This window comes from Homarus americanus, unplaced genomic scaffold, assembly GCF_018991925.1.
Source record: "Homarus americanus isolate GMGI-L3 unplaced genomic scaffold, GMGI_Hamer_2.0 scaffold41877, whole genome shotgun sequence".
In the NCBI taxonomy this organism is placed as follows: domain Eukaryota; kingdom Metazoa; phylum Arthropoda; class Malacostraca; order Decapoda; family Nephropidae; genus Homarus; species Homarus americanus.
In genome coordinates this window covers 36,974-50,000 of record NW_024755445.1, presented here as the reverse complement: position 1 = coordinate 50,000, position 13,027 = coordinate 36,974, and the positions used below count along the sequence as shown (strand labels likewise).

Genomic DNA, 13,027 nt, shown 5'->3' with positions numbered 1-13,027 from the left:
CCTCCCCCTCCTCCTCCTCTTCTCCTCCTCTTCCCTCTTCTTATTCCTCCTCCTCCTCCTTCTCCCCTTCTCCTCCTCCTCCTCCTCCTCCTCCTCCTCCTCCTCCTCCTCCTCCTCCTCCTCTTCCTCTTCCTCTTCCTCCTCCTCCTCCTCCTCCTCCCTCCACCACACTACCAGCTATTACCTGAACAACCTTCGAGTACCACACATCACCATCTTGCCTATGGGTGGAGTTTTCGGAGTTCAAGAACCATGGGAGAGATTTGTACATATGTCTCATTGCATGAAGATATATATATATATATAAAATAGCAGAAGGACTTGATACACTTAATCCCTCTTGTCTATTACAACCCTCGGAGACAAACGCACACCAAAAATGATAATAATATTTCCTCAAACCAAAAAAAAGATTGCTTTATCATTTTTTTTTTTAATGTTACCCCTTCTTGCATTGGATTTCCACGTCTTAAAAAAATGGTATGTGTCAAATTATTTTAAAACACTTGACATATAATTCTTCAGTACTTGTGAATTACTTGTCCTTATTAATAATCGCAATGGTAGGGTTAATTAAAAAACAAAAAAAAAACTTAATTTAAAACAGCGTCGTTTATAAGATTAATTAAAACCTTAAAATCAGAAGAAAAAAACAAACAAAACCCACTAAAATTAAGATTATTTTTAGATTCCACAATATTAAGTTACGACTCCTAGACAGCCATCCACGACAAGACTATACTAATGCTTACCATTCCCCATCTTGCAGCAACCTACTTCAACTGCATCATGTTCATGGTAGCGTCGTCAGTGGTGCTGACCGTAGTGGTGCTCAACTACCACCACCGCACGCCTACCACCCATGCCATGCCGAACTGGGTAAGTGGAGCTCTAGGACAACCCAAACAAGATTCCTCCCGATACGAAGCGCTGAAGATGCCGAGATGGGTAAGATGCCTTCCTCATCACGCTCCGCAAAGATAACTCCCTCCTCCCATTAAAACTGTTCTTCTCTCTGCCTGCCACAGTTCTCTCTCCCCTCTCTTGTCTTCTCACAGATAGAATGATCCTTCCTTCTTAATGGCTGGGATGGTGAAGACACAATGTATATATTATATTATAGATGTTATAGATACAATTTATAATCATATATTGAGTTTATTAATATACTTACTTCACCCTTCGCATCCTAACATTTAAAAAACTGTTTTGGCTCCCTTGGTCATGCCCTTCCTTGTCTACTACTACTACTACTACTACTACTATTACTACTCCTGCCACTACTACTACTTTTACTACTGCTGCTACTACTACAACTATTACTACTGCTGCTACTACTAATAATATTACTACTGCTGCTACTACTACTACTACTTTTACTATTAGTCTACTGCTACTACTACTACTTTTACTACTGCTGCTACTACTACTACTACTACTTGTCTGCTGCTGCTGCTACTACTGCTCTACTACTACTACTACTACTACTACTACTACTACTACTACTACCACTACTACTACTATTACTCCTATTACTACTACTACTGTCACTATTATTACTACCACTAATACCATTACCACTACCACTAATACTTTTACTACTACCACTAGTACCACTGCAACCATTACAATTATTACTACCATTACGATTGCAACTACTACTACCACTACTAATACCAATGCTTCTAGTACTTCTACTGTCACTATTACTACCACTATTGCCACTACAACTATTACTCCCACCACTACCACTACTGTTATGGCTACAACAATCATATGACTACATCTGCCATCACAGCTAATACACACACACACACACACACACACACACGCACACACACACACACACACACACACTTACAAGCAACACCCGAGAGAAGGGAAAGAGAATCTAGAGAGATTTGCATTGAAGAGGGAGATAGGAGAGGGACGAGGAAGGAATAAGGTAGAGGAGTAGGAGGAGGAGGAAGAAGAAGTTGAATAGATAAAAATAAGAACGACGAAGGCCACAAGAATCTTGGGACGAAACTGATAGCGATTCTTTTATTTCGTTATCAATGACGTCATCACAAGAATAGAGCCGTGATATCGTCCATGTTGGGTAATGAATGACGCACAATTAGTATAATAATATTAACAGCAATATTTATGATTATGATTATTTTAAAACATTTACCAAGGGAACCATAGAAAATACTGATGCAATAATAATAATAATAATAATAATAATAATAATAATAATAATAATAATAATAATAATAATAATAATAATAATAATAATATATCAGTATTAGTAAGACTTCTTTATTAGCAAATCATTCAATTACTAAACAATATTGTGCTATTTAATTTGGTAATAAAAACAGTATCTATAATAAACAATTCAGTATTTTGATATTACGTAACTTAGTGATGTGAAATTTATGACAAGGATAATGAGTATATTGTTGAGAGTATTTTTCAATGATAATAATAATAATAATAATAATAATAATAATAATAATAATAATAATAATAATAATAATAATAATAATATAATAATAATAATAATAATAATAATAATAATAATGATAATAATAATAATAATAATAATAATAATAATAAATAATAATAATAATAATAATAATGATAATAATAATAATAACAATGATAATAAAATAATAATAATAATAATAATAATAATAATAATAACAATAATAATAATAATAATAATAACAATGATGATAAAATAAAACAATAATAATAATAATAATAATAATAATAATAATAATAATAATAATAATAATAATAATAATAATAATAATAATAATAATAAATAATAATAATAATAATAATAATAATAATAATAATAATAATAATAATAATAATAATAATAATGATAATAATAATAATAATAATAATAATAATAATAATAATAATAATAATAATAATAATAATAATAATAATAATAATAATAATAATAATGATAATGATAATAATAATAGTATCAATAAAAATAATAATAATAATAACACTAACACTAATAATAATAAAACAATTAAACCACAACAAACAAAAACAGTAACATTAACAATAACAACACCAACAATCAAATAACAACAACAGCAATGATGGTAAATATAGTAAAGTGAATGACTAATGTTTCTGTTTGTATGAAGTCTCCCTGGACACGTGTAGAGTTTGTTATGACTTGGAGGCATTTGGCCTTATATATGAGCCCTGAACACCCATGACAAGGGCGGGTGGTGTATGTGTGATGAAAATATAACTAGTCTGTGGTATGAATCTTTGTCACTGTATTAGAAAGGTTTCCATTAGGTTTCATTGGTTGTTTTATAAAAGTGTTTTACCTAATAGATAAATTGTTTTAGAAATAAGAAAGAAGGTTTGGATGGTTGGAAGAAGTAAGACTATGGGCGTGAACTGTTATGTTTTTACTTAAGAGGAACAGTCCATGTGTTAGGTTAGTTTAAGAGTTGGGAGAACTGAATGGTAGGGATTAGTTTAAGTATTTTCACTTAATTATTAGACTGACATATAGAAAGTAATCGAGGCAGGTAGAGTTGTGTAAGGAGACATGGAAGTGACTTGAGAGGTTTGAGTAATGGGACGCAATTAAGCCTTAAATGTGTTGACTCCCACATGGTGAAGGATTTACTCGAGCATAGGTGTCCGAGGTGGAGCTAGAGACAGAATTACAACCATTAAGGATGAATACATTACACAGCTGTTAGAACTTACGACATCTTCTGGGGTCCATAAACTGTGCATTCGTATAACACAAAGGACATGATTATAAAATCCTCAGGGAACTATGGGAGAGAGTTAGATTATTTTGAGAGGTCTTCAATGGTGATTAATGTAGGGATGGAGTAAAAGTTATTATTCATTTCAGGTGTTGTTATTCACTGTGTTTCTTTGAGTAGGGGAGTATATGGTGGGTGAGAAGGTATTGTTTTGATGTTAGGCATTTGCTCTACTAATGTGAGAGAGTAAGAGAGAGTTAGCTTCTATGAGATATTATACATCACGATGGACAGTGAATGAGGGTTTGCTTCTTGACCACTCCAGACACAGCTTACAGTTACCTCCAGGAATATAAATATGTCTCCTACAGGTCATGAAGCACCTTTGATAAATGTGTGATTTTTTTTTGGCCATACTGTGAATTAATTTTATTGATGGTCCACATGAGATAAGACCCAGTCAGCATTATATTGTATTTAGGCCATAATATTTTTACTAGACACTATCAGTCTTATAGGTCTACTATCATCATCCCTTTACATCAATATACTCTACGTTCGTCATTGAAAAACCATATCCTGATTAATGTATAGGAAAACTCTTCACGCTGTAACCTTGGTGCCTTCATGACCTGTGGGGGATACTTGACCTTTAATTACCCTTGACACACAAAGATAAATACTGCACCACTGAAGAAAATGTTGCTCAGGTTTTCCTTTCCTTTATCAATACCAGTGTTAGGTCTCAGCCACCCAGTGCTTATATGTCTTTGGTGCTCTACATTATTGGTCTGCTTCGCTTTTGTTGTTGTTCGAAAATCTTTGATGAAAGCTAGATTACGTGTGTGTGTGTGTGTGTGTGTGTGTGTGTGTGTGTGTGTGTGTGTGTGTGTGTGTGTGTGTATGTGTGTGTAAACATAAAGTCATCATAAACACCTCCCATCCATAATGTACTGTACCGGGTCTTAAATACTTCTGTATCTATAATTACTACTTTTTTAAGCTCCTTCATCCCAAATCTAAGATAAACTATAACCTTTAAAACGTAAACTAAACTAAAACAGTAATTTCTTCGTTAGTCGATGATATTTTATTTTTTTTGTAGATGAGAGGTGTGTAGTGACGACCAATGTCTACCTTCATCTCAACAAGGTATTATATGGCATCCAGGGAATAAATTGACCAAAGGTTTATAATATTTTTTTTTCCGGAATCATAGGAGTGTGCGGTGTTTGTATATAATTTACCGGGAGTTAATATTATTCACGACGCCTCTATTACGTTGGTTGTGTTGATGGAGTCAGCGTAAGAACTGATTCACTATATGAGTCAGTGTTTCCGTGTCTTGTTGAGTAGTGTTTAAATAGAGACCAGAATAGAGGTACGGTTATGTATCTGATCAAGCTTAATCATACATCTTTATTCTTAATGATATCCAAGTTAGTATCATTGTTATCAAGATGAATGTAATTATCGCCTTTTACGCTCTAATAAAGGAATTAGATGAGAGACCAGCAGTTTTAGTTGGTAAAGGAATGACTCGTTTGGCAGGAGAGTAGTAAAAGATTCACAGCATCTGGAAGCCGAGGTTGCTGAGAGTTTGTTGCCACTGTTTCACGTCTAAATACATTGATTGTAGCCTCTTGTAAAGGTCATACGTCGGGGATAGAAAAAAAAGTGATTTAAAGATTATATTGTATTTATTATTTCAGGGACGGATTTATGAAGCTGGGAACGTGGTAGTATTCATTTAACTTTTCTTTTTACATTTAGAAGGTATTGCAGGGGGAAAGCTCAATGGTGAATATGTTAATGATGATGATGATTTATATAACTATGAAGAATATAAACAGTACTGTACGGTAAAGTAGACAAACACAAGGTATATAATTATGTAACATCGGGCGACAACATTGTACCATTGTTGTTGTGTTCTAATTTGTATAACTAAGTAAACTTTATATAAAGTATATTAAAATTGTAGAGTTTGTACTTAGAACCTGTAGTCGTTATTGTTGACCATATTTATTTATTTATTTATTTATTTATTTAATTATTCATTTATTTATTTAAATTTTCGCCTTTCGTCCGCCCGTGTTTCCGAGAACCATAAACAACATAACAATGAAAAACTGTTCTTGATAATCCGAATTTTTTGCCAACATGGTCCTGTCGTATAGTCGCTTGGACCTACTGTGTTTTGAAGGGGATTATTGCTTCACCTTTAGTAGTAACTTTGTACCGACCAACGAGTTTAGTATCGTTAAGTAATCCCTATAACAGGTAATGTATGTATACGTCAGTTATCAATCATTTCGTCGGCATAAACTTTCGCCGCAAAGTAGTAACACTGAAGATGTAAGGCCTGTTATTCTTTGACACATATACATGAAATATTTTTAGACATTCTGTTGCTCTTTTTCTTAGACCGTAAACTGTATGTTATTCTGGATATACTTTTTAATAGATAAGTTTCATGTTTTTTCTAGGAATTAATAGTAATTTTCATAATGTAGTTCACCTTACTTAGATTTCACAGCAAATTCTGAATGGACTTTTTTACTTTGTAGCTAAAAAAATATAATAGATAATAGAAATTAGTATTTTATTGTAAATATAAATCATTAGTATTTGTTTTTAATTTGTTTCAGAGGCCCGGAGACACAGGTAACCACAGCCCGAGGATCAGTTCATTATTACCGCCAGTATTGACACTCGATTGTTGGTTCTTTTCTCCGGCAGATTCGGTGTGTGTTGCTCCAGTGGCTACCTTGGATACTCCGCATGAACCGCCCAGGCAAGAAGATCACCCGTAAGACCATCATGATGACCAACAAGATGCGAGAGCTGGAACTGAAGGAGCGCTCGTCTAAGTCCCTCCTGGCCAATGTCCTGGATATAGACGACGACATCCGACAGATCCAGGCAATGGGGACAGGCACACCCTCTCACAATGGGGGTTATCCTCGCCTCGTAGGCAGGTCCTACGAGGAGGGAGGACCTATTATTACCCCACACTCCTCCTTCTGCTTCAACAACACGCGGGAACTCCAGAGTATCCTGCGAGAGTTAAGGTACATCACTGGGCAGATGAGGAACGAGGACGAGGTGAACGAGATCGTTGTAGACTGGAAATTCGCAGCCATGGTGGTGGACCGCTTCTGCCTCATCACCTTCACAACCTACACCATCATCTCCACCATCGTCGTCATCCTCTCGGCGCCACATATCATCATCTCGTAGGGATAAGACGTACTAAGAAAAAAGTAATGTTGAGATATAAATCGTTTTAGGAAATATGATTTTTCTAATTAGGGAATAAAATAATTTTGATACGAAGCCAAAGACATTAGTCAAATCAGAATACATATTGCCTTGAATGAACACTTAATAATAGTTTTTCACATACACAGTAGCTTACAGGCAGTGAAATATCATATGAAATTTTAAACAGTATTAACATCTTTGAGTTAATTTCCATTGAAAACTATCAAATGGAAACAAGAAATCGATGAATATATTTTTTGCATGTTCTGAGGAGCCAATGACATATTTGTTGCTACATTTGTTTGGCTGTTACTCCTACAGTATATTTGAGACACGAAATATATCCCACCATATCAAGAGCTTGGATAGGAATATATCAGGTGAGAATATCGTTAAAGTATAATAATATAGACCAGCGAGAGTATATTAGATTCCTGGAGTCACATTATCATTTTATGTTAGGTTAACTGAGGGGGATTTAGATAACTGAGTTTGTCTTTACTGTGAGCAATAGTCCACGAAAGTGACTAATTTAGATATACAGAGTAATTGAGAAACCTGCCTGAAGGTGTAAAGAACGAGCACCACTTGAGATGATGTGTCACCACCTAACTGAATATACCTGCTGTCATCCATAGATTAATTAACCCCCAAAGAACATAATTAATTATAAACGATAATACTTAAAAAAATGATAATATAATGAGGAGACGAGAGAGCATATCATTATTATAAGTTTCTTTTGAAGTGTTTGTCTAGTCGGGAGAATTTTTCTTTCATACGGAATTTTGTATTTTGATTAATTCGACGTATAGGAAAGAATTACCAATAAAGAAAATAAAAACAGTGCTCGGTTAGATGACTGGAGGATAGGTTAATTAATTTCGAGATAAGTCGCTTATAAATATACACAAAAACAAATAAAAAATTATATGTAACTGCATACCTGTGATCCAAACATTGCTCTAAATATACCCTTATGTGTGTTATGGTGGACCGGTTAGTGGCGTGTGTTATGGTGGACCGGTTAGTGGCGTGTGTTATGGTGGACTGGTTAGTGGCGTGTGTTATGGTGGACTGGTTAGTGGCGTGTGTTATGGTGGATCGGTGAGTGGTGTGTGTTATGGTGGACTGGTTAGTGGCGTGTGTTATGGTGGACCGGTTAATGGCGTGTGTTATGGTGGACTGGTTAGTGGCGTGTGTTATGGTGGATCGGTGAGTGGTGTGATTTATGGTGGACCGGTTAATGGCGTGTGTTATGGTGGATTGGTTAGTGGCGTGTGTTATGGTGGACTGGTTAGTGGCGTGTGTTATGTGATTGGTTCGTGGTGTGTGTGTTATGGTGGACCGGTTAGTGGCGTGTGTTATGGTGGATTGGTTAGTGGTGTGTTAGGTGGACCGGTTAGTGGCGTGTATTATGATTGACTGGTTAGTGGCGTGAAGGACCAGTTAGTGATGTATAGTGTTGATGATTAGTTTATGGTGTGCAGTGATGACCAAATGATAATGGGCAGTTAGTAGTGTAGAATGATGAGGGACAGTTAGTGGTGTAGAATGATGATGGGCAGTTAGTGATGAAGAATGATGAGGGACAGTTAGTGGTGTAGAATGATGATGGGCAGTTAGTGATGAAGAATGATGAGGGACAGTTGGTGACGAAGAATGATGGGGGGCATTAGTGGTGCAGAATGATGGGGGGCATTTAGTGGTGCAGAATGATGGGGGGCATTTAGTGGTGCAGAATGATGGGGGCATTTAGAAGTATAAAATAATGATAAACTATACAGTGATGATGGAACAGTCATTGGTCAACAGTGATGAATGAGCCAGTGGTGTATCATGATCAAGGACCAGTTAAAGGTACGTAGTGATGACGGAACAGTTAGTGGTGATGATGGTGGTGTCCTTGACAATTCATGAGGCTATGGTGTTGACAAGAAGAGAGAGAGAGAGAGAGAGAGAGTGCCTGTGACTCTATGTGTGAGAGAGGCAGACCCACGAGCCCTTGGTGAGAGGTATTGATAACAATCTTTAAAAGCTTATGAAGAAATGATTATCGCTTATCATTGAAAAAGATATAGTAAAATATAGTCGTATCTCAGCTGCCAGCCATCTTGATATGACCACACTTAGACACTGCCACACTACAACATCCCAAGAATTATCACACACACACACAGGAGATAAGCAGCTACTCAACCAGGTCACTTGACTATACTAACTCCTGTACTCTTATCTGTAGTTACCACGTTATGTAGATTTATTTCGGTCAGGTATGCAAATAAGTTAAGAGCTCTATGTTACAGTATGGAGACTTGCATTCCTCCGATCTGTGTTGGTTTTAAGAAGGAAGATAAATAGAAGTTCGTTGTAGGTAATAATGGAATATTCGTCCCAGTTCGTTAATCTATCAAACGGATTCGGTTATAAGTCCTGTTATTATGAATCTCTGGGCCGAGGGGTTTAATTTAGTCATCAGAAAAAATACCAACCAACTTAACTTACGTAACTTAATTAGTATATATTCTAATAATGTTAGGTTATATAAATTAAGATCATTAGGTTGGGTTAGGTTAAGGTTCTTTTCGTTTTTGAGATTTTCTAAAAAAAATATAAAGGAAAATCTACACAAGAAGATCTTATATAATAGAACCTGAGAAGAATAACAACTTATCTTTCACTACGCGTGTAGAATAAACACCATGATATGAGTTAAAACCTGCCACTATAATCATCAAAATTACTTAATGGCTTCAGTTATAACGAGAAATATACTACTAAAAACAGGAAAAGACACTACACAAGGCACAAGGATAGGAAACTTGCGTATAAGAGGAACATTTATGAGAGTTCCTTCCCTCCGCTTCAGAGCTGTGGCCAACACCTGAGTTCATTATATTGTCGCCATTATTTATCTTTCGAGATGGTCAGTGGGTATAGCAGCAGGAGGTGCCGTTAACTGTCACTATACTGATAATATACAACGCTGGTATCGGAGCTCATCGGAAGATCCATACGTACACTGCTGCAGAACATTCGCTTCGGTCCAAGATAATCGACTACTCACGCACACCAGTTCGACTCCCACCGAGACAGCTGTTATCTGAGGCTGAGATGGTTGAGGGTATGTCTGAAGTAACACATTTAGAGAAAAAAATAGTTTATTTCTGACAATAATATTAATGATAAATAACTTAGTTTCCTTCGACAATAACAATAATGATCAATCAAATTAGATTCTTGGAATCCACTCCTTTTATGCCTGATAAGAGTGAGTATTTTCCTCACCGCTGGTGACATACTATCAGGTGCAGGTGGTATAGTATAATTAACTAAAATTACGACATAAAAAGGCATTAATTTCCGTCAAACAAAAATTATTTCAATATACTTATGTTACTTACAAAAGTGACAGACTATATTTATGTTATATGTGTTAGAAGTAAGTGAAACAGTAAAGTAATGACAATTCCACTTGCAAAATTGAGATTGTCGCTGTTGTTATTTTTTCCGTGAGTTTTCCCCTTAATCCTCGCGAGGGATTCGTGACTCTGACAGTCGGGGGTTAGTTGACTTGGAGTCAGTTGACTTATGGCAGAGTGAGCTAACAATGAGATTAGTTATTACCCGAGAGGATGATGATGGCTCGGTGTGGTGGTGGAGGATCATTTGGCGTGGAAGGAGGAGGGAGAGATGAGCTATATTACTGATGGTGTTGGCTGTGGGTGAGTAGGTATGGTAATGGTAGTATCGGTGGTAGTGGTGTTAGTGGTAGAGATATGGTAGTGATGGTAGTGGTAGAGGTATGGTAGTGGTGGTAGTGGTAGAGGTATGGTAGTGGTGGTAAGCTGATGGAGTTAAAGTACTGGTGGTGAAGGAGGCACGGTGGTAGTGATGGAGGAGGTGTGATACTGGTGGTGTTGGTGATGGTGGAGGTGTGGTACCGGCGGTGGTGGTGGTGGAAGCGATCAACAGGGTGCATAGCTTCAATTACTGTCCCCTTTTGCTCATAAGACAATTACAAGAGAGTTAGGTGGTTAATGAATCTTTCCGTAGAGCATAATGTTCAGTATCCTGTACAAAGTTACACTGTACATAGTTGAGTATCGTTGAAACATGTAGGATCCACTCCCCTATCCCTCTCCCTTCCTCCTGTTCCTCTCCTCAAGCCCTTCATATCTCCTCAAGCCCTTCATATCCTTTCCCCCCCCACCCCATCATTCAGTTTGCTCGTCTGTATACGCCATCTTAGTAACAAGAAGCTAGACACATGTAGCCGTTCATTAGTATTTTTACTTCCGATAAGTTAGGCTGAATAGAAAGCTAAAGTAATCGATGTGTCATTCGACAATCACGGGAGTACAGAGTTAAACCTTTGTTTCGCCTCTCAGTCATGTTAATTCTACCCGAGGGTCCTTGAAGTGTATCACAGGTGGGGGGTTGAATATACATTATATATATATACATGACTATATATATCAAGTGCTATGGGAGTAGGTACCCTTTATAGTATTTTGAGGGTGTGAATGTGATATCTCCTCTCTCCTCAAATCGTCCACACTTGACTATATTAATTGAGGTGTGTCTGTAGCCCCGGATTATTAGGATATACCTATCATACACTCCAGATATCATCCGTAGCTTAATAAACTAAAAATAAATGTCATACACTCCAAGTTACCGTCTGTAGGTGAATAAGCTATTACTCAAAATATTATACTCCTCAAATTATCATATTATTCTCCAATTATCATACCTGAATAAAAACCCACACAAATCACTACGGTAACATGCGTATCTTAACAAAACACGAAGGAATATGTTATCATCCTTAAATAATCATAAATAACTCAGAAATTAAAAATAATTTTTATTTATTTCCAATTATCAAACTTATTTGAAAAACTAAAAAAAAATATAATCCCCCTTAAATTATCCCAAGTACTTTAATATTCATCATAACAAAACACATTTCAATAGCCCCTTCAAATAATCATACTTACTATGATACACTAAAAAAAAAAATATCATACCTTAATTCGTCATAGATTATAAACTGTAAAATCATTAACTACCCCTCCACTAATCATACGCTTCAAATGATCATAAAAATATAATAACCAAAAAGATAATTATCATACCCTTATATAATCATACGTAGCATAATAAAATACAAAAATTCTTGGACAAATATCAAATACAGTTATCAATTTAGTTTTGATAAGGCACAGGTAAACAAAACCCAGATAATATGTTTAATCCTAAGGTTAAAATAAAATACGTCTAAAATTAACAAAAACGTTACCTGGATCATTAAATGTCAAATTAACAGGTATCAGGCAGGTAAATTCTTATCCTAGATTCGTTTAATTGTTACCATTCGACACATCACTTAAGTATAAATAACTGATAAATCCAATAGTCAGACTAACAACAAGAGAAATAAATAATATACAAGAGAATAAAAAACAAAGAAGAGGGTGAGAGAGAGAGAGAGAGAGAGAGAGAGAGAGAGAGAGAGAGAATGAGAGAAAATCTATTAATGAGCCCAAGAGTTCGTCTGAAACTCTTAGCATATTTATTAATCCTTTGCTTTACCGAGAGATAGAGAGTGGTTGAGAGAAAGAGTGAGAGAGGAGAGAATGGGATAGACAGGGCTAGTGATTGCACCTCGGGAAGGACTGTAACATATAAATAAATAAATATAAACGGTGCTGTAATATTCCTCTAGAGTATAATTAAGTACCATGCATAGAATACCATCCCCCTTTAATTAGTGTTACTGTTATTACATCATCAGTCAGCTCCCGTCCATTTGCAAGTCAGAAATAACAAGAAGAAAAATACCCCTATACGAGGTTCCAATTTACACCTCATGGTAATAAACTTTCTAAAGATTAAGTGTTGGTGGTACATTGTTATTTAGCTTTTGTTTTTGTGTCAGTACTCTAATCAAGTTTCTTTTTGTTTTTTAGTTTGATTATTTGATTACTGAGTGCAAGTGATAGTTATAT

General features: G+C 35.8%; 1 protein-coding gene across 1 annotated transcript in view; it reads left to right on the top strand.

The window, feature by feature from the left end:
* LOC121856529 (neuronal acetylcholine receptor subunit alpha-7-like) overlaps positions 1 to 8,694 on the top strand; it is an 84,585-nt gene extending 75,891 nt beyond the window's left edge. The window contains exons 9-10 of the mRNA XM_042352125.1: positions 770 to 879; positions 6,489 to 8,694. Of these exons, the coding sequence (XP_042208059.1) occupies positions 770 to 879; positions 6,489 to 6,989 (611 nt within the window). The 3' untranslated portion in view covers positions 6,990 to 8,694. The remainder of the gene's footprint in view (positions 1 to 769; positions 880 to 6,488) is intronic.
* The last annotated feature ends 4,333 nt before the right edge of the window (positions 8,695 to 13,027 follow it).